The sequence below is a fragment of the Lacerta agilis genome, chromosome 5, assembly GCF_009819535.1.
Source record: "Lacerta agilis isolate rLacAgi1 chromosome 5, rLacAgi1.pri, whole genome shotgun sequence".
Classification (NCBI taxonomy): domain Eukaryota; kingdom Metazoa; phylum Chordata; class Lepidosauria; order Squamata; family Lacertidae; genus Lacerta; species Lacerta agilis.
The window spans coordinates 20,240,090-20,263,253 of NC_046316.1; the positions used below are offsets into that span (position 1 = coordinate 20,240,090).

Consider the following 23,164-nt stretch of genomic DNA (forward strand, 5'->3'; position numbering starts at 1 on the left):
CGCCAATGCGGCAGCTCCTCCGCACACACCTGGCTGTGCCTCTGCATAGGCCCACCATGACAGGCAATGCAGAAGGAAACCCGCTATAGTCCCAGAGGATCAGTATCAGCTGATCCACATGGCTTCCAAGATCTGCCCTACTGGGCAGGTGACAAAATTATGGGTGTTATGATCATATGATGCCTGGGCTAAAGCCCTTAATGATTAGGACCAAGGAAGGCAAGCCGTCTCCATACTGACCTGCTTGCACAGAAAGATACTTGGGGGACACACACACCACTCTCACAGGTGACTGCTAGAGAGATTGGTCCCCCCCCCCAAAAAAAAACATTAATAACCAAATGACCTGCAATATGCAAAATAAGGAAACATCTGTTTTATTTACTTTTCCCAATTAGCAGACACTGAGCTCATTGCCTTGCTGGCTTTCCTCATCAGCTGCCACCTGTTTCAGTCTAGTGGACATCAGCTCAAGGGGACAATTACATTTAATGCCAGGGAAACAAAAGTAGCCATGTCGCATAATGATAGGTTAACCTGAGATTAAAATTCATAGTAAACCAGCCATTTGTGACTCTTCTCTGGTAACACTGGTACAGTTGTGCCTTGGTAACAGTGTAAGCACCGACTCCCTCATGTATTTAGGACGCAATTCCTCATGGCTGAAGAAACTGGATGTGATGTTCTGCAAAGAGCTGTGCCAACTGCACAATGATCTGCAATGCATCCGGTCTAGAGGAAAGACTAATTGCACTGAAGTCACAGGTTTTATTGTACACAGCATTGTAATCCAATAAGCTATCTAGTAACAAGGAGTGTACTCAATTGTGTGCTTTCATAAATTACTACATGCCATCTTTGTAAAAAGTATAAAATGGAATTCTAGTATTTAAAACTACCTGCACAATGTTGCAGTAAGACAAATGCAGGGACCAAAGTTTAACACTAAGTCAGTATTTTCTCACTATACATGGTTTTTAAAAAGGTTCTTACAATTCATACGTGTACAGGGAAATACAATGATGTGCTTCAAGCCGTCGTTCAGAAAAAACATAGTATTTGCTTGAAGTATTATTCAGAAATAGATCACCTGGATAAAGCAATACCATTTATAAAATGCAGGTATTTTATTATGGGCTTTCTTCTTCTTTTAATAGATCTACACATTACTCAAAATAAGGTGGTACAATTCTTGACCACTTCAAGCTGAGGGTAGAGGAAGAGAATAATATATTTTAACAATTTATATAATTCTGTAGCACTTTAGGCTACAGGTTGGGGGATAATAGTATTTTATTTGTTTATTTCACTTAAAGCATATTTAAACTATGCAGCAAGGAAGGGGTCAGGAAGACATGAGTCCATAGCTTCAAGACAACTGATTAAACTGAGCGCCCTCCCCCTAAAAGCAATACAGACATCCTCAAAAACACTCTCTAAGTGTAGCAAACTAGCACAGCAGGGAGGAAGATTTAACACAGTTCTCTCTCTCTCTCATGTGCTAGTTCAATGCATGTTGTTAGGCTTTATGCATGTGGAAGAGCATTCAAAAAAAGAGCCCAACCCCACCTGTAATCTGAAACAAAACAGTCCAAAATTCTACTACTTCATTGTGAGTAATATGTAGATCAGGGATATATATACTAAAAACTGTCCCTGGAGCCTCTGCCTTGCAGAGTTCTATTTTAGACCAGCTCACAGTTTCCAATTCGATTCCAAGGGGACTCCATATTGTGTACCCGTGTTTATCTGCAACTATTTAAAAAAAAATAGTCTTGCAGTCTGCTAGGAAAGTTTATTCCACTGCTGTGCTGGAACGGGCACAGCAGCCTGGATTTCTTAGGCAATGCATCATTGTTCTGAAAGAGGTTTTCTTTTCCTGTTTAGCTGGCAGCTCCTCAGTACTTTTCCTAGAGATCTCTTCCGGTTCAGTTTGAAACTGTTCTATCTGAATTTCAAGGTGCTTCTGGATGGCCAAGCCAAGGACCTCGGGGTCTACAGCCGCACCATAAACTTCCCATGTCATGCCTTCATCGTCCCACCTCACCTCCCGCACCGGAGATTTCTCACCCTCTGCCTCGGGCTCCAGATTAACCTCTGGGAACACGTGAGGGTGGCCTTCTGCTGCAACCGAGGGGCTCGTTGCTGCAGATTTACATTCCTTCGTTGGGATGGTTTGTACCTCTGCATCTCTGCACTCAAGAAGGGGCTGCAATCCCCGGGTGAGGTCATTCATGGAGGTCATTGTCCCTGTGTCCTTAGTCTTCAGGACAGTGTTGACGCCGTCCTGGTGGCTATTCAACACCACGTACGTTGTCTTCATTTCCTCTTGGGCCCTGCTCGGTTGCATGCAAGGCTGCATATGCATCATGTGCTCCCCACGCACACTGCAACAGCGCAGGATGCGCTTTGCATCCAGGCCCGACTCACTCACAGACGACACTAGCTTTGGAAGTGTTGCCGTTTCAGTAGCGGGCAAGGACTGGCAATACCCGGGGGTCACTTGTCCTTTGCCCGATTCACTAACTGAGCAGACCAACCTTGGGATGAACTGAACGGAAGGGATCGGCAAGGAATGGCAATAGGCCGGGACGGTGCCCTCTATCTTCATCGAAGACTCCGGCCTCATGCCGTAAGGAAGAGCAGTACTATTATGGATAGCCACCATGCCAGGTGGGTACATCCCAGCTGCAAAGTTGCTATACACAATTCCACCCTGGGCGTACATAGCCCTGTTTGAGAAGTGGTCTCCAGGCATATGCGGCCCAAGAACAGCTGAGTGATACGCTCCAGGGTCTGTAAAAACGTTCACATTTTGCGATGCAGCACCATTGTCAAAGACGCTAGTGGGCACATCTTGGTCTCTAGGCAAACTTGGGGCCCGACTCATGTGACTTTGGAAACTGGGGGCATTTTCACATGTGTCTGATCCGTATCTCGGTCTTGGGGATGCTACGCTGCCTGCCGCAGCCCCGTAACTGCTGCTGGAGCGCATAGCAGAGTATGTGGCACTTGTCTCCATGTGGGGAGTGGAGCTCTGCTGCTTACAGCTGCACGTCAGGTCAGAAAGGCTTCTCTGGACAGCAGCTCCCAGTGCTTCCATCGTGCTCACCTGCTGCAGATTTGCATCACAGGTTGCGGACACATCCTCAGCGGTACTGCTCTTGGTGTGTGTCCTAGTAGGGCCAACCCCTCCCGCAGACGCTGGGGGCTGCTCAACACCCAGGAAATGGTTTGTGCTTTGGGTGGCACTCTGCACGCTGTCGCTTGGAGACAGGCTGCTCACAGTTCGGGCAGTGGATGCAATTTCTGAGTGGGCTGAAGACCATGCAGAGCTAGGTGTGCTTCTGACGTCGTTCTCCCTCGCCTGGGCTTGGCAGGCGGAGCTGCTGAGGCTCTTTCGCAGCTCCTGCCTGCTGTTCTGTCCCTCCTTAGAACCCACTCGGCCAACGCCTGCCAGATTTGTGGAGCTCTTTGAGAGAGGGTGATAGTTCAGGCTCAGAGTGCTGTGGCAAACAGAGTTCAAGGTTTCCTGATGGGGGTGGAGTTGGTGGCTGTTTGTTTCCATGGCACAGGAGAGTTCTAGGGGAAGAAAGGAGGGGGGAAAGACAATTAAAAGCAGTTCACATGTTAAAACAGCTTTGCGCGGGTTCTAAAATAAAGGCACACCCACTGACATCCCCCGTCCAAATAGTCTGGGGAACTGTAGTTTATTGAGGATGTTATGAGATGGGCAAACTACAGTTCCTAGAATTTTGTGGGAGGTGTGGAAAATGTAATTTAAATGTATAGTGTATATGCAACCATACTACAGCAAACATATGTCGTAATCCCTGCTACTTATTTGGCATTTTAACAAGTCAAAAGCTTCTATTTGGCAAGGGACTTTTCTTTTTAGATGCCAGGAAAAACCCACCTGTTTTTTCAGGTTTTTAATTATATTTTAGTGTTCAGCTGTTTTTAATTTTGTTGTTTGTTTTCAGCTGCTTTTTTTGATGGTTACAAATTAGTTTGAAAGCCACCCTGACAGCTTTCTAAGTCAAAAGGTTGGATATAATCCCTTAAATATATTAAGGTGGAACTTTCCTGCCATGGAGGCAACATGATAGGAGAATATTCACTTAGGAGTAGGATTAAACTTGTGTGTGTGTGTGTGTGCCTGTGCAGAGACTACATTTAGTTCCACGGATGATGGGTTCACAACCAATCGCAGTGTTATGAAACCAGTTTCCAAGCAAAAAAAAATATTAATGTTGAATTCACTCTTAATATGGTACTTATGTTTGGAAATCTGCATCAAATCTGTATTTGGGCACAGCAAACAGGAAAACATGCAATTTGAAGTGCACATGTTATGACTTATGAGTACCAAAACATTAGACAAGCAGAAGAAGGATTAGGATAGAAATGGAATTAACATCCACTATTTTTGGCTTAGCTTCAGAAGGGGATCTGAAATGTGTTTGCTAATTGCACTGAACTGCTTTGCTTGAAACCAACAAATGTGAGTGTGTGTGTGTGTGTGTCTACTCTATGAGTTATGATTAAAGCAGTGACCTATTTAATGCACTAGTAAATATAGAATCTGAATTATTATTAGATTTTCTGTTTCGATTGCTGATGTTGATCTGGTGGCAAATTACTAAAATCCCTGGACAATCTTGTTGAAAAAAACATTTGTTTGTTTTTTAAAGGAACTCTGAATAACCTACAAGGTCTGAATTGCAATTTGGAAAATGGAAAGTAGGTAGATGAAATACATAAGGATTTAATTAAATTATGGAGATTTTGGAGGAGATTTTTTAGAGCGTGTGTTGCTGTCGACAAAGAGCTTAGGAAAGCCTAGCAATGCACCAGTGCTAATCTTTTATTCAAGAGTAAGCACTGGCAAAATTCATCTTCAAAGAATTAAACTAAAAGTTGTATTTGACTGAAGCTTCAGATAAAGAGCCAAGTTTTCCACCTTGTCCTTGACATAAAAGATTAAACACACTGGAACAAAAAAAATATCCAAACAGCAGAACCAACAGAACCCCCCTTTTATTTTTTAAGAAATAAATTTGCTGTATACCCGGTACTTTATAAAGTGTATAGCAGGGATTGGAGCCTGCTGGTCCGGCTTCCAGGTGTTCAACTCCAACTCCAGTATCAACTTCATTCCAGCATGGCCAATAGAGAGGGATGGGGAGAACTGTAGAGCAGCAACACCTGACAGGCCACCATCCATTCTTCACCCCCGTCGTGTAAAGGCTTAGGAAATTTCATAGATAGGCCAAAGTGTTGGGTGGTGATGCCAGAAGAGGTAATAGACGCCTATCTTCTCCTTGCCTTCTCTTCCTCCCACCCTGCCTTCCTTGCTTCAGCTTTTCCTCTACTCATCATCCCCCTCCATGCTAAATAATAATAATAATAATAATAATAATAATAATAATAATAATAATAATAATACATAGCTGTCAAGTTTCGGATTTGAAAATAAGGGATCAGCAGTCTCACCTATCCCGGGGACAGTCACATGTCAGTGGTGGGCGGGGCCAGAAGCAAAAGTGGGCGGAGCAGCAATGTAAACTCCAAGCGGGCTCGGAGCGGAGCAAAGAGGAAGGCAGCCATGTGCCCTGCGCAATGGAGCCCCATTGTCTTATTGTCTGATCCCATCAAAACAGGACAGGAAACAGCAGCTGCTCAAAGGCAACCAGGCTCCGCCCGCCAGCTAACCCTATTGGCCGGCTGAGGGGCTCGGCGGCAACGGATAGGGGCTGGTGCAGGGGGAGGAATACACCCCCCTGTAAGCACAGGAAACGGCTCCCACTTGCTTTGAGGGCTGAGGCTTTTCTCTCCAAGTAGGTGAGGTCTTCCCAATCAGTCCCTGGCCAGCAGGGGAGGAGCTGCTTCCATTAAAAACGGGAAATTTAAGGGAAATAAAAAAATAAGGGAGAGCAGCGGGAAACTGCTTAAAATAAGGGAGAATCCTGGGGGAAATGGGATACTTGACAGCACTGATAATATGCTGCCAATCTGGCTGGGTTGCTTCTGGGAGGCTTCCAACACATACAAAAACACAATAAAACACCAAACATTCAAAACTTCCCATACAGGGCTGCCTTCAGATGCCTTCTAAAAGTTGTATAGTTATTTTATTTCCTTGACATCTGGTCGGAGAGCATTCGACAAGGAGGGCGCCGCTGCCAGGAAGGCCCTCTTCCCTGGTTCCCTATCCTATTCGCCAGTACAGTTCATCCATCCTGATGCATTTCACACCCAGCTTAGAAGCTGGCTTTGGTAGAGGCTTTGGGCTTGCCCACATCTGAGCGTTTTTCAGCTGTTAATCCACTTTCCCTGCATTCAAACAAGACCTGAATACTCCGCACCTGCACATATTTGAATTCATGTGTGATTTTCAAAAATGTAACAGCCTGTTTTATTTTTGAAACAGAGCGTATGTACAACAATAAATACAAACAACCCATAAAGCATTTGAGAGATGCTCATAAACAACAACAACAACAACACATGGCTAATCTTTTGAGGTTCAGCCTGTAAGAAAAGCAGATCGATCGAACTGCAAAGTCTTTGCTTTTTGAATATGTGCAAAGTAAGGCCAACAGGCTACAGACGATGGAGAGCTGGTTGCACAAAGGGAGAGTTGCATTGTTCTCTACGTTCCCTAGTCTTACCTCCCAAGCAGATAAGACTGGCCTTTGTGCAGAATCTCCATGGCCATCCCTATAGAATAGTACTTCCGTCTGTATATTGCATGGCACCACAGAAGTAAAATAGGCAAGAGATCAGATGCTGGTACAGAATATTTAGGACAGACCATCAAGCACTCAATAGGCGCCAGGCTTTTCCCTGCCCCAGGTCTCAAGAGTTCCCCCTCGTCCCAAGTTGAAGTAACTTATTGCAAGTGTTGTTGCTTTATTCTGGAAAGGTAGGAGGGTTTACTATTCCCTCCCCGCAAATGGCTTCTCTCCAGTCATTTTTCTCTAAGCATGAGTTTCTTTTAGTCTTGGGAGCCCCACTGGCAGGGACTGGCAGGATGACACCGACAAGTGTGCCGGGGGGGGGGGAGAGGGCAGGAGTCTGACTCACAAGAGGGGGGCAATGGTTTGTGGGGAGTCTATACCAGCCAAGAGGCAAGAATCAGAAGCATGGGACATGTCAGGGCTGGAGGAAGAAGAGACAGGCAGACAAGTGAAGGGTCGGGTGCTTCCTCACCCTCTCCTGCACCACTGCCTCCCAGAGTCAGGAGAGAGTTGAAGCAGGAAGAGCAGAGGCAGCTTCATGTAGGCTTAGTCTTTGGCTACATGCGTGCAGCCCATTGGGGGAAGGTACATAAACCAGAGGAGGGGGAGAGATCCCCAGTTGCTGCAACTGCTCCATGGACCTGGGAACAGCTGCCTAGCCATTAGACTACATACCCTCCAACATTCCTCAGATGAGAATAGGGACGTGTGTCTTTTGGCGCCACACTCGCGTAAGAGCACAACACCCCTGCAAGCACTGGCTCATCCTCCTCCCCAAGCTCGGTGGTGGCAGTGCTGGAGGGGGGAAATGGGACATTTCAGGATCAAATCTGAAGCTGGGATGGCTTCTGTATTTCTGGGATGTCCCAGGAAAATCGGAAAAGCAGAAACACGAGCTCTGAAATCTGGTATCCCATCAAACTCAATGCCAAAGCTTCTGGGCTCCATCCAACAAAATGATCCCATTAGCTCAAGTTCTGCTGTGGGGTTTGGGAGTGAGTATCACTTAGCTGCCCCATGCAATTGGTAGAGGATTGTGGCTTTAAATGCTGGGAAGTCCACCAAATTTCAACCAATTGGAAATAAAAAATTCCCTATGCCACATATACTGTACATATGAACCAAAAAAGTGTGGGAAACTCAGGTGATGTAAACAAAATGGTGGGCAAAGCCTGCTAGAAGTCAAGAAACCAGTAGTACCATTTTCAGCATCCACAGAGGATTCACAGGAACCTATTTGCCTGCCACATCTAAGGAGACTACTCAGACTTCCTTCTGGTGCAGAAATAATAGAGGACAAGGAGCTCTACTTTTAACACCAAGGCAACCACATGCCTCATTTTACACCAAGAAGGGCAGTGTGATTTTAATTTACTTATAAGATTGACTCTAGTAGAAGGCTGCTGTATCTAGGTTCTTATCTATTCGTAAGCTCATTACAGACACCCTGATTACAACCAGCAACTTCTGGGAAGCATTGCTTGTGAAGAAAGAAGTGTGCAAAAGAATCCACAATTTGTGAACTGCACCGAAATCTCTCGATTATGCAAAGCATCAGTTTCACTACTACTTAAATTATACATGGCGGTAGCAAACCATCCCTTCCAACACAAGTATCGGGGGGGGGGGCACAAGTATTTCTTGTGCTCAGGACCTGAAAATAAGAAAAGTCTGCTTGACATGTATGGGGCTTTAAAAACTTTCTAGAAACTACAAAGGGGGTGGGGAGGGAGAGAAGAGCCATGAAGTCCATTGGGTGGTGATTCCATTCAGTTTCTGTAGGTCACAAATTGTACATGCAGGGAATAGGGATAAGTCACACCCCCACTGCTGTCAAAAGCCAATTAACTACCAGGCTAGGCCTTGTAATTTAATAGTTTGTCCAGACTTCTACTCAGCATATTTACATTCTGGACAAACTACTGAGAAGGGATAAACCATCAACAACATCATTTCAAGCCCTCAATTTAAAAATTATGAAACATGCCCCCTTCCCCACAAAAATCTGAATAATAAAACAGGAATTTAGTCTGTTTTAAAATTGATCAGTACTTCACTACAGGTAACTTGCACCTTGTGGCCATTTAACTTGTGCACACTCAGCTTTTTGCACTTGGCAAAAGAAATTGGAAAGGGGGAAGTTACCTGGAGGAAGAATCTTTGGCAATCCTATATAATTTATTATTGATACCCTGCCCATCTGGCTGAGTTTCCCCAGCCACTCTGGGTGGCTCCCAATCGAGTGTTAAAAACAATACAGCATTAAATATTAAAAACTTCCCTAAACAGGGCTGCCTTCAGATGTCTTTTAAAAACAGGATAGCTGCTTATTTCCTTGACATCTGATGGGAGGGTGTTCCACAGGGCGGGCGCCACCACCGAGAAGGCCCTCTGTCTGGTTCCCTGTAACCTCACTTCTCGCAATGAGGGAACTGCCAGAAGGCCCTCGGAGCTGGACCTCAGTGTCCGGGCTGCCATTGAACCCAATACACTTTGACTATACACAATTTTGGCTCCAGGTGCCATCTCCGGAAAGTAACCCCAGTATAAGTTGAGAGCCACCTGTGTATGACTTTGAAGGGTCCTTAATCTAATTGTGATTAACAAGGGAATAAGATTTCCCACCCATCCACCCCAAGGTTTAATTCATGTTTGCAAAGCATTCCCAAGATTTTTCTTGGAATGTTATGTATATACAGTGCATTAAGACAAGGCTGGAGGGTGTGGAAGGGTGATCTCTGACTAAAAGCAAAAAAAAAAAAAAAAATCCCCTCCTGCTCCTGCCACGAACTAATACAATAATTTCATCCTTCCATGTTCATAATGAGATTTGGGCAACACAACATGCACAAAAAAACTATTTGAGTTTTTGTTTCGTTTCATCAGCTATTGCCAGCTGCATATCAGCATATGGGAATCAGCCATCTTTTCTCTTCCCTGCTCCTGATGTGTCAGGTGGGGTGGCTAATCCCGAGGATTTCGTACACGTAACCGAAAGGATTACTGAAGTGTTGTTTTTGTTTTTCTGACAGGTAATATAGTTTCTCTAATTTTTAAAAAAAACAACATAAAAAATGACCTGCAATTTTGTCTCCAAATGCAGCTGCCTTTAAAATGTCCTTCCTTTCCAGATGGTAAATTGCTACTAATCAAATCACTGCGCTAGGTTTTATTTAATGCTCAGACTGACCTTCCTCTTACTTCTAGCTGCACTTGAAATAATCTTGTTCAAGCAAATAAACCAAAGGCAATGTGTGTTTAAATGTAGGTCAGCAAGAATATTTGCCCGTATCCTATTTCAGAGCTTGCAGGCTTGTTTTTTTAAAAACAACAACAGCAGAACAAGCTTTAAACTAGAGGTTCCCAAATTGTGGTCCACAAGCTCCATTCAGGTGAAAGGCTGGAAAGCAGTTGAGAACATTTGCACTTGGTTAATTTTTCCCCATTGACAGATATTGAGGCTGTTTTGGGCAGGGCTGGGTTATCAAACAGGTCATCAAGAGCCCCAGACTTGGTCCCGTAATTTTCATAACACAGCACAATGATTATGCCCCCCCCCAAAAAAAGACCAGTTACAGGTGACTGATGAACCTGACCTGACTTTCACCTCAAAAAAACCAGCCACATCCATCACATTTGTTGTTGTTTAATCGTTTAGTCGTGTCCGACACTTCGTGACCCCATGGACCAGAGCACGCCAGGCACTCCTGTCTTCCACTGCCTCCCACAGTTTGGTCAGACTCATGTTGGTAGCTTCGAGAACACTGCCCAACCATCTCGTCCTCTGTCGTCCCCTTCTCCTTGTGCCCTCCATCTTTCCCAACAGCGGGGTCTTTTCCAGGGAGTCTTCTCTTCTCATGAGGTGGCCAAAGTATTGGAGCCTCAGCTTCAGGATTAGTCCCTCCAGTGAGCACTCAGGCCTGATTTCCTTCAGAATGGATAGGTTTGATTTTCTTGCAGTCCATGGGACTCTCAAGAGTCTCCTCCAGCACCATAATTCAAAAGCATCAATTCTTCGGCGATCAGCTTTCTTTATGGTCCAGCTCTCACTTCCATACATTACTACTGGGAAAACCATAGCTTTAACTATACGGACCTTTGTCGGCAAGGTGATGTCTCTGCTTTTTAAGATGCTGTCTACGTTTGTCCATCACATTGTTGTTCAGTCGTTCAGTCATGTCCGACTCTTCGTGACCCTATGGACCAGAGCACGCCAGGCACGCCTGTCTTTCACTGCCTCCTGCGGTTTGGTCACTCATGTTGCTAGCCTCGAGAACACCATCCAACCATCTTGTCCTCTGTCATCCCCTTCTCCTTGTGCCCTCCATCTTTCCCAACATCAGGGTCTTTTCCAGGGTGTCTTCTCTTCTCATGAGGTGGCCAAAGTATTGGAGCCTCAGCTTCAGGATCAGTCCTTCCAGTGAGCACTCAGGGCTGATTTCCTTCAGAATGGATAGGTTTGATCTTCTTGCAGGTATAAAGGCTATAATTCAGAAGTTTCCAAATGGTGTGTCGTGACACGTTAGTGTTTCGGGTGCAATGTGTAGGTGTGTCACACGAACGCTCCCTGTGCTCCTCCCGAGGCTGGAAAGGGAGCGGGCAGCCCCCCTGTTCGCTGGTAAAGCTGAATTACTGTGTCGTGAAATGATGCATGTCTAAAAAGTGTGTCCCCAACATGAAAAGTTTGAAAAGCTCTGCTATAATTGTTAAAATATGGGTTATGCGTTTGATTTCTGCAACAAAACTGTAAAATCCTTAAATCCTCTGAAGAGCTCTTTATTTTATTATTCTATTTACTATTTACTGAATTTATATACCACTCTATACCCAGAGGTCTCAGGGCAATTCACAGAACAAAATCAAAATATAAAACCACAATATATATGATCAAAATAAACAACAACAACCCAATAACACTCCCCCTCCCCACCAAAAAAAAAACCCAAATCAACCATATTTTCTTTTATTTATTGAATTTATATACTGCTCTTTCTGCTCACAAACTGAGGAATGGAGCATTCAGAATGAGAATGCAGGCCATTTTTTCCCAGCCTAAACAAGCATTCTTGTTGGAATACAGGATGAACAGCCAGGGGTGGAGTGTGCATAGTCCCATTTACAAACACAGATCTACCATGCTTGGCAAATTCTACTTTTAGAGGAGTTATTGGTGCAAGTGTAGAGGATATCTACACTTTGTTGACTGGGAAGGCTGTGGGAAAGTTGTTAATTAAAGAATAGACATCAAACAGATGCTTACAAATACATCAAACCTCAGTTTTCATTTAACAGAAGCTTTGGGGATTCAGAATAACCTAACAAAAACACTGTATTCACTCAAGTCTAATGTGCCATCAAATTTAATGCGCACCTCAATTTTCAAAACCTTGAAACCAAAGGAAGTATTTGCTGGCGGATGTAAATGTGCCATCGAATCTAATGCGGTAAATGGCTCCTCAATCTGTGATAGCCCTCTTTTATGTTCGGACACTTTGTTGCATAAATTTAGCACCTGTACTAAAAAAGAAAAAGGAAAAAGGCTGTTTACTTGTGGGAAGATCCTGCAATATTTTGAAGATGAGTATTATGAGTCAATTATTGGTTTATATTTTTTTTCCAAAAGGCAAAATAACTTGTTTTGATTTTATGTAACCCACTCTGGGAGCCTTTTGGGATGAAGAGTGGGGTAGAAATGCTATAAATAAATAGAATAAGACTAAAGCTACCCTAGTAATTACTAGGCCAATAAGTTTTCTTTGAGGTTCTTTCAAAACTTTACCAAGGCTTCTTGTTGAGCAATCTGGAAGTTTAATATATTATAATTTATTATACTATAATTTCAGAAGAACAGGTAAGTTTAAGATGTGGGGAAAGGTTGACTGGCCAGTCTTATATTCTCAGTTGCCATATGATTAAATATTCTGAGAGCTTTTTATGCAGCACTTGTTGAGCTTGAGGCAACTTCTGATAGGATTAATCTTCACAGATTATGCTGAAAGCTTTGAAACACAAATATTGACAGGTGGTTATTTTGTTCTTTTGGAAGCCTTGAGAGTGAGAAAGAAACAATAGTTAACTGAGTTCAAGGTGTTGATGCCAGGGTTTTGCTTATTTTTAGATTTGTATCTAAAGGGTGCTTTTTCTTTCTTTCTTTTCTTTACAGTGCAATCCTATACATGGCTGCATCCAATTACCATTTGCTCTGGTTGCAATGCGCTCCCACTGCTGGTTTTTGGATCTGTGTACTGTACACACATTACCCAGGATGCAGAGTTAGCCTATGGTTTCTCGTGAAATACTGCCGTTTGATGCATTTCCCCCAATACAGCTTTGATCCAGCTTGAGAACTGCAGCAGAAAACTAACTAGGCAATTCACACTAGGGAGGCAGTGTGAGATCAGGGCTGCATGGGCTCCATCTCACCTGATGGGCCGCTACCAATTCATGTTTCTTTCAAGAAGGGTCATAACTGCAGATGACTGGTACCAAATAGTTGCGATTAAAGGAGGAGGGGAGGGGCTTCATGCAACCTGCAATGCTTGCATAGGGCCGTGTGTATGGTCTAATTGTGTGAGCCTAGCGTCTCCAACGTGGCATCCACAGGCACCATAGTGCCCTTACACACACACCTTGGTGCCCACCAAGCCCCCTGCCCAATATTTTTTATTTTTCATGGGGGCTTTTTTTTGGCAGGGGGATGTCATTGTTGGGTGTTGCCTGATTATTATTTTTTAATGTTTCATTTGTTCTGAGCTACGTGTGTTTTGCTTGGTTTCTATTTTTTATGACTGAGCATCACCAGCTTTTCTTCTGTGAAATGGGTATTTTTCTGGTGCCCACATCAGTTTCTTAGATTTCTGTATGTGTCCCCTGGGCCCCAAAAAGTTAGGGACCCCGGGGTAAGCATTATAAACATCCAGCCAGGATACTCATGCAATAATCATTGCCTGTGGAGCATACTGTGCTTTGGACAGCCTAACTCAACTTTAATGACAATTGTAAAATTCAACACAAACTAGGGGATAAATTGCTTCTCTGGATGATGCTCCATCCAAGAAACTGTGGTCTTACATTTTACTCCAAGTGAAACTAATATGGGCATATCGCTCCCCTTAGCCCTGATGTTTTTAAATTCCCACCCTTGTCATCCCATTGTGAAATATTAGACTGCAGATTCCTCAGTGCCCTTCCCTTTTACTACTCTGTAAAACACACTGTAGACTACTGATGCTATAGGAAGTAAACAATTAGTGATGCCAGGTAAGGGGGGAGTTTGCTAACAAGCAGCCCTTTGAATGGGGTATATATCTATATAAACCCTGCTCCTTGCCACCCTAAGGAAGTCCATTGCACAAGAGAGAAATTACGTTTAAGGGCTATAACTGAGACCGCTGATGCTGCCTCAGCGGAAAGGGAAAAGCCAGCTGGCAGAACCAACTTCTAGTGTCAGAGCAAAACAAAAAAACAAAACACTGCCAAGTTTCACTAGCCCTGGAAGAACAGGACACAGCAGCGGATCACAGGCATGGGATCTTAAGAAATATTTCAAACAGCCTATACCTCCAGAAAGTCAGTTGCACCAATATAGAATGTTAAGCGTCATGACCTAACAGCAATAATGACCAAAAAAACCCTCTGCTATCCATTGTTTGTAATCATGCAGGGAGGTAGAAGCGAAGGTGTGGGTCCTGACTTGCTGTAGACAGCTAAGATTTACCGGTAAATCAAAGTGCCAGCTATGCAGGGAGAACAGAGTAGCATTGTTTGGAGAGAAGTGGTGGCTGTGGTAGTGAGAAATGTCATTTCCCCCCACATCTATTCACCTGGCACCACTACTGCTTGTGAACATTAAAAGTGCTGATTGAAAAAGAGTAGAGGTAGGAAGGGAAACTGCAGATAAAGAAGAGCTTCGGTGTTGTTTAACATTGAGATCAATAAAGTCTGAACGTGCATGCACTTGGGTTGTTGTTTTAAAAGAGAGAGAATTGCTAGTGTGCCATTGAAGAGCAACACCTGCAGCCACATGAAAGACCTCTTCATCAAACTGTAATCTTTTTGTGAAGTTGTCTAGTTAATCCCTTGTGCAATTAGAAAAGTGGAACAGGAACAGGCTGAGTGTAAATTAAATTGACACCAGCTGCTGTCCAAGGCATCTGAAGTGGTGTTCCATAGCTACAATGAAAAGGGGCTGTGACTACAACTGTACAAAAGGTCTCTTTTCGCATTCTTAAATTGGATAAAATAAAAAATTCTTTCCAGTAGCACCTTAGAGACCAACTAAGCTTGTTCTTGGTATGAGCTTTCGTGTGCATGCACACTTCTTCAGATACAACTGTGCCAGTACTAGTGAAGTAGCATTAAGTTATATATCTGGTTTTTTACTACTTGTGTTAAATCTATACTTTTGTACGACAAGGCTAAAGCTGCAGTCTAAACCCTGGCCAGAGAGCAGGGAGGGCACCACTGCGTCCATAGCCCTGCCAATCATGCTGGTTGGGGTGGAGGGTGCCGGTGGGTGGGGTGGAGCATGGAGCTGGTGAAATGACAAGACCCAGATCAGGCCCAATGACATCTCACAATGCCAGTGGGGCCAGCTCAGGATCCAGCGGCCCTTCTGCACCTGTTTAGGGGTTTTCTGTGGGCTGCTGCCAGTAGGGATCCCACTGGAAACTCCAGGCCAGCAGAGTGACGCCAGCATCGCTTTGCAGGTGGAAACTCTGAGGACACCTCTGCCCAATCCACACACACACACAGCCCACCCTGCACAAAGGGGTTTTGACATGCACTGCCCAGTCATTTTGGTGTGCTAACATGAATTGGCAATAATAGGTACCATCTATTAAGGAGGAAGGAACTGACAAGAGACTTAATGGGAAGGCTAATAAATCTAGACTAGAGACTTAAAACTGGTTTAACATTAACCCTTCTTCAAACAAACCTGTGGAAATTGTACTTCTAAGGGATATCTGTCAGAATCCTCAGCTAACTACAATTCTCAAGAGGGGAGGGGGCAGTATGTGTTCAACTTATATAAAACCAATACAAATTTTTTGTGCAGCCTTTGCTCTCAAAGTGAGACAGGACCTCCAACTGGAGAACTGGTTCAACCTCATTTTTCTTTCAAATTTCAGTGGCACCCTGTGTGAGGCTAAAATTTGGTGCCCTCTCCGCCTATTGCCTTATGCTCTGCACGTGAATGACATCCTAGTTGTAGTGCCCCCTTCAGCTCAGTGTCCAATGTGCAGGAACTGGTCGTGCTGTCCTACCGGTATATCTGTCCCTGCTTCCTGACTTTTCCTAACTCTTCCCCCATCTTCCCATCGTTTATACCAAATAAATGAAGTTTAGCAGATGCCCTTGTCTGAAATGCATATGATAAGTGAGTTTAAACTCTGCGGACCACTGGTTTCAATATCCACGTGACATGCCAGTGTTGGCATTGGTTAAGGAAGCTGGTTTACAGCAAAGGTGGGCAACCTTTTTCAGCCTGTGGGCTGCTTTTCTCGTGGGCATCTTATCTGGGCACCACGTGCCAATGGTGGGTGTGGCAGCCAGAGGCAAATGTGGATGGAACAATGGAGGCGACTGTATCTTTTACTTCCATAACAGGCCACTAACCAGCCATGCAGGCACCAGTGGTTTCTACAAAGATAAACTCTCCATCCTCCACTTGGGCAAAAGCACTTGAGGAGGGTGTGGAGCAGGGCTTGTGAAATTTGAATTATGAAACCTGATTAAGTATTCAAGTACGAGTCTCTTATGCTTGAATGCAGATGATATTGTCCAGTGCTTAGAATGAAACAGAGGAATGGTGAGAGTAACCCACTGGGGAAACCCCAAGGGAAGAAGGGTCAGAGCTTAGGGATTGGTGGTGGGGCAACAATGAGAGGTCAAAGGGAGAAGAGAGAGAAGACTGGGAGGAGGAAGTGTTGGTAGCTGAAGAGGCAACATTTCTTAGTGAGCTGGGAGAGTCTGTGGCAGAGAGCAGTCCAGAATCAGGGGCAGAATCTGAAGCAGGAAGTGGAATGAGGGAGGCCAAGAGGCAAAGGTGAGTCAGGCTGGTGAAGAGTCACGGGTGTTCCTTTTTGGACAAGGTGAACTAGAACTAGAACAGCTACCTGTAACTAGAACTATAACATTCTCCTGTTTAAAACTACGGTAACTTTTCAAGCACCAGTACTGTCAGATGAAGTCTGAATCTTTAGCAAAAGGGGTTTGACACCTGATCTTCACATGCAGCAGAATCACGTGGTACACGTTTGAATGGACTGTGGTATTCAAAGTGCAGATAGCAATTGCATATTTGAGTGTTTCCCCCACAAAAAACGAACCACCAACGTCCAACATCCTGAACATAGAAAACTAGCATATCATGGAGCATAGTTCTAGACTGGCCTTCTCCCCGATGCCCTAGCTTTCTATATACAGAGCTATTCCCACCACAATAGTATAGTCTTGGTGGGTGGAAAGTATATGACCTGGGACTCAGCTACATTAGTCAAAAAAACAACATTTTGAATGTGTTATAAACATGCAACACCAGATGGCGCCAGAGAGCAAAACTTTTTGATGTGATATTTACATAGCGTTTTTTTTATTTTGTTATAATTTAATTTCTGATTTATTTATAGCGTTCCCCCGCCCCGTGTGTGTACATTCATCCCTGATCCTGCTGCATGCACAGATCAGCTTTTAGCTGGTATCCAGATGCACCATTTCTACTTAAACAACAGCTGTGCCCATATTAATTCCCACCAGTCCAGCACAGCAGTTGATGGGACCAATGTCAGCGTGGAAAACCCCACACAATGTGTAAACATTACTTCACTGTATTTCTGGATTAGCACTAATTCACTGAACCAGTGAAGTTAGAAACTCTCGCGTGGACATGGCTACAGTATGAAATTAGTAAGTTAAATGCTGTACTTATTAAACTTGGCAGGTAGGGCATTTAGGGCTTTGTAGTATGTTGTGTGGCATATGTCTTGCCACACACCTGATCCCTGCAGTCTTCATAGTTTAGAAACTGCAGCGTACAATGTCCACACAGGTGACTGCAGGACCCTCATAGGCTCTACAGCCCAGCTTCATAGTGTTAGCATTGGGAAATCTTTTAAATTCCTTCTCCTGCACTGCTAGGAAGGATGTGCACTAAAGCACTGCATTGATAAATTATCGCTTAGCCTTACTTTTAGACTTGGTGCAGCCGTGCACTTGAGTACCATATGCGTGATGACTGGAAGTTGGATGTGTGTGATGACTACACTACCAAGTGTTATCTGAGACAATACGAAGGCTCAGTCTGCCATGTTAGTGGCCTATTGACAGATCCGAGCCAGTGAGTGCAGCTGTCAAGAGTTGAGCGTGTATGTACTACCCCTTACTGGGGTGAGTCCAATACATTTTGGCACCTGAAGCAAACCACAAAATGGTGCTTCCCCCTGCCAGGGAAGAAGGAGTAAGTGAACAAGGGGAAGAAGAATCACGTCAACCTTACCCAATGGTTGAAGTGGGAATCAAAGGCCATCGTGGTGGGAAAGGGGCCTGTTCTGAATCATGCCAGGCGGATGCAGAGCCCAGAAGACCCCAAAGGGCAGCCTTCCACCATTTCTTCTCTAGGGGTGGGAGACCAGCAGAGTCTCCTATTTGCCAAGAAGCTGCTATAGAGGTGGCATGGGGGGAGGGGGCTGCCAAAGATGTGGCAGATCCAACCTCCAAGGAGCACACCAAAACTATTCCAGTGGCGGCGGCAGCAGGCAATTCATTTACTGGAGGCTGGATCTGCTGGCCCTCTGGATCCTGGGCTTGAGGGGGGTCGACTAACCTTGACTCATGCGTGAGCCGGCCCTGTCTCTTAACCACCATTATGGAGAAGAAAAGAGATATACCATTGTTAAAATTAAAAGCAAGCCTCTTGTTTAAATTGACATAAGGTACAACATCTTAAAAAGCAGAGACATCACCTTGCCGACAAAGGTCTGTATAGTTAAAGCTATGGTTTTCCCAGTAGTGATGTATGGAAGTGAGAGCTGGACCATAAAGAAGGCTGATCGCTGAAGAATTGATGCTTTTGAATTATGGTGCTGGAGGAGACTCTTGAGAGTCCCATGGACTGCAAGAAGATCAAACCAATCCATTCTGAAGGAAATCAGCCCTGAGTGCTCGCTCACTGGAAGGACAGATCCTGAAGCTGAGGCTCCAATACTTTGGCCACCTCATGAGAAGAATGGATGACAGAGGACGAGATGGTTGGACAGTAGTGTTCTCGAAGCTACCAACATGAGTTTGACCAAACTGCGGGAGGCAGTGGAAGACAGGAGTGCCTGGTGTGCTCTGGTCCATGGGGTCACGAAGAGTCGAACATGACTAAACAACAACAACAACAACATCTATCTATCTATCTATTTATCTATCTATGTATCATATATTAGCCAGAATGATATTCCAGCAAAGTTATAATGAAAGCATTGGAAAATAAAAAGTTACAAGCTGCTGTCAGATTAATCTAGAAACCACATAACCACCACAATCCTCACTAGGATGCCCAAATGCAAAAGAGGAAGCCTCCTGTACCTTTAATAGTTGTATAAAGAGGAGAAATTTTTGGTAGCACAGCTCTTCTCACCTCTGAGTATTAATCTGCATCTGCTGGAATTCTGCTCTTCACTATTAAAGGTGGCATGGAGAGTCCTGTCTTTCTTTGCATCTGGCCTCTCTAATCCCCAGTGGAATACTAATTCCCACCATCTTCTTAAAAATAATATTTATTTCCTGGAAATAAAAAAAATTGTGTAGAATATACGTATTAAAAGTAGCATTTTTTACAAAAATATGAAAAAATGATAATTGTGGCGGGGGGCATGATATTGCTTCAATCTTGACTTATTACAGGATTTTGAATACTGGCAATTAATGTTGCAGTTCTGGATGCAATCATTTACTGCATCTGTGTAGATTCAGCCTATTACCGGTAGGCACAAAGCAGCTGTAAGATTTGACTTAAAAATTCATTGGTTACTAATACAGGTATCATTTGGAAAGTTGTCCTGTATGTTTTCCTAACACACAAGCCTGTTGCATTCAGCAACGACTCTTTCCTATAATTTAACATTTCAAAGGTGCAATTTTCCTAAAGAAAACGTGTTTGACTTTTCTCCTGCAGTTCTCTTGCAGTTTTGCACCTTTGGGGGCAACGAGTGTGTGTGCATTTAGTGTATTCAAGAGCAAGCTGCATGTAGGGTTGCCAACATTTTTACCAGCTCTGTGCTTGCAGCCAGATTAAGCAGATATGCTCTCTCCCACCGTATGTTTTCTATGCTGGGAAAGCTCTGCTTGCTAAATCTCTGCAAATCACACTGCCCTTAAAAGCAGAGGAGCCAATGCTGGGACCAGAGGGGTTCTCCTCCTGCTCCCAGATAACCAGTTCACACCCCCAACCCCCCCCCCCCTTGTTGGACCCATGTATTTACAAGGAAAGGCATTTCACACATATTCATGCATCATGCATGCTGCTCTTTCTGAGCCCTCCCAATATTGTTTTTTTTTCTTGGTTCCAGCAATTAAGCCAAAGCTGGTTAAAGAAACACACAGAGCAGTAACTGAATGCACACCTCCTGCCTGTGCACAATCAATACATTATCTGCCGCCATAGTCTACATTTCCCCACCAGCAAAACAACTCTCTCTCATTTAAAGTCAACAATACCAAGATCTCAGAGATCCACCTCCACATTGCCGTTTTTAAAAAGCACCAAAACTTTAATGAATTCCATCTAAGGAAGAAACAACATGGAAGTGTCAATTTTTATTCCAGAAGGGGGCGTAACAAAATGTACAGCACTAATATTTGCAGAGTGCATACATAGGTAACATGTCCCTGGGACCCTGGGTGCCCGAGCACCCACAATTTTTCCCATAAAGGGGCCGGGCATCCACAAATTCCGGTGCCAGGGCCATGCACACTGCACAGCACCCACAGCCCTGGGCACCCACAATCGTGGGGCCACGTTGGCACTCCTGGCACAGCGTATCTCTTGATTATAATTCTGGAGCAATTCAAATGCTACGACCTCGTAGCAAAAAAGGGGAGTGCTTGTTCCCTCCTATTACACACAGACCACATTCAACAGCAATAAACCAACATCCTGTGCCCTATTAAAATGTGTTTGTTTTGTGGGGGGGCGGGGCTAGTGGGTTGTTATTTTTATTTTTATTATGTATTTTGTGGTTTTATATCTTGATCTTATTCTGTGAACCACCTTGAGACCCCCAGGTATAGGGTGGTATATAAAGTCAACCAATAATGATAATAATAATAATGATAATAATAATAATAATAAAGAAACAGAGTAGAACAGTTAGACCATATAACCTCCAGCGCCCCAGCTGAGCATCCCTAAAACATTAAAGAATGGAAACAAAATCACTTTACAACACAAGCACAGCAGAGACTTGACTCTGGCCACATGGCCCAGCTCCAGAAGGGTGTGTTAACTCAGTCCCACAGCCTGTAATTCTCCCTTCTGGAATCCTCAAAAGCAGCAGTGGGTGCCCCCGAGCATGTGCAAAGTACACCCCCCCAGTGGCCTAAACTGGGACGAAGATGAGGACAAGAAGGGGGACAAGTTGAAACGCACAAATGAAACTTTGGGAAACCTCCACGGGACAAAAGGGATAGTTAAGCAAAAGCTGGCACACATCTGGCAAGGGAGGGTGGTGTCGAGAAAAGGCACTGGTGAATCCGCGTTGAATCCGGCGACTTTCCTTACTGGCGTCTTAAGGGGCTCTTTTTCCCCCGCCACCGCTGGGAAAAGGAAGCCCGTCATGGCTAAGCAGTCACTGCTAGGTTTCCCTGGGAAAACCTCGACAGCCCCTTTCCATGCGCACGCTTTGTGATTCGTAAAAAAGAAGAAGGGAGGTTTCTCCGACGAGGTTTCTCCCTCTTTGATAGAGGGCAGAGGGAAACAAGCGCCGGCCTCCGCAGACCTTACCTTTTCCCTCCCAAGTCACGGAGGTTTCACATCCAGGCCGCAGACGCCTCCAGCTGTTGGGGGATTCCCACGAAGGATGATGATGCTCAATAGGCGAAGAGGAGAAGAGAGAGGAACGGAATGGCGCGCGATCTCTTGCTCGAAGTCTCCCTTTGGGAACGGCCACCAGGGGATGAGGCTGAGGGAAGGCGGCAAAACAGCCCTCGAAGCGAGAAGGGAAGAGGGCGCGCGCGGGAGGGGGAATAAAATAATAATAGGCCGAGGTGTTGTGTGAGTGTGTGTGTGTTTTTCCCCCCCTCTTCACATCTCCAGGTGAGCCACTTTGGGAGTGCCTGCCACCCCAAAGGCTGTGAGGAAACAAAATGGAGACTGGCAGCAGAGGGACTAGAGATAATCCGGTTGCCTCATCTGATTACTGGGCCTGTGCAAGCCGAGGGAAGCGAGGGGAGGAGAGAGGGAGGAAGGCAGGGAGGAAGAAAAGAGTCAGGGAAAGGATAAAGGGGCACATATTTGTATGTATATATAGGATATACAGTATATAAGATGAAATGGGGTGTGTTTGTGTGTATGGAGGAAGCGGCAGACAAGGCCGGCTCTACCGTTAAGCAGAGGGAGAGGGCCGCCTCAGGGAGCTGATTTGGGGCCTCACCCAAGGGCAAAGGAGCTGCTTCCTTTTATTTATTATTGCCTTTTACCGCCACTAAAGGGGAAGGCCGCTTGTGGGGTTTTCTGCCCTGGGTGCCGAAATAACTGTGATGGGCACAGTCACAGGAGGCAAGGGGTGCATTTGATGCTCCGCCTCATGCAGGAAAAATGTTTTATGCCAGCTCCAGGGATAATGAGAAGTGTTCCTTGAGAGACAGCCTTGTCTTTCATATTCTCAGGAGGTTACTGTGTTTTGCAGGAGAGCTCTTTTTTCATGTCCCTAAAATATCGGAAGCCCGCTCTGTGGCAGGGCTTTCAGTCCTGGCGCCCATGCTCTCAGAGTGGCAGCATCGTCAAAAGACGATGGGCACCCAGGATCTGTCATTTCTAGAAACAGTCAAAGACATTTTTTTTTTTTTTTGTTTCAACTAGCTTTTCCAGCCAAGTGGAAAGGTATCTGCCATATGCAGTGCTTTTGGGTGGGGGGCGACGCAGGGCTGCATATACCCCTCAACATTTTGTGAATCGGACCTCATTGAGGGGCAGTATTTCAATATGAATAGGAAAATGAGAGTACCTCTAAACATTTTTTAAGAAAAAAAGCACTGGCCTTAGGTTTAAAAACAGCACAAAATGAGCAGCTGTCTTTAGCTGGTTTTTTGCACCCTTTAAAAAACTATTCTTAACCTTGGATATATTTGTAAATTGACTTGAGGTGCATGTAAAGGCAATTCATAACAATAAAATATTTTTAAAGGGTCAATTCAGAGTACCGGTATATTCGGGT

At 44.6% G+C, this 23,164-nt stretch overlaps 1 protein-coding gene across 1 annotated transcript; it reads right to left on the reverse strand.

Moving 5' to 3' along the window:
- Positions 1–754: 754 nt before the first annotated feature.
- On the reverse strand, positions 755–21,965 carry GPRIN2 (G protein regulated inducer of neurite outgrowth 2). Its single transcript, XM_033148790.1, has 2 exons — positions 21,736–21,965; positions 755–3,584 (listed from the first exon to the last, which is right to left on the reverse strand). The coding sequence occupies exon 2, from the start codon at positions 3,566–3,568 to the stop codon at positions 1,796–1,798; it is 1,773 nt and encodes a 590-aa protein (XP_033004681.1). The 5' UTR covers positions 3,569–3,584; positions 21,736–21,965; the 3' UTR covers positions 755–1,795.
- Between the last annotated feature and the right edge of the window lie 1,199 nt (positions 21,966–23,164).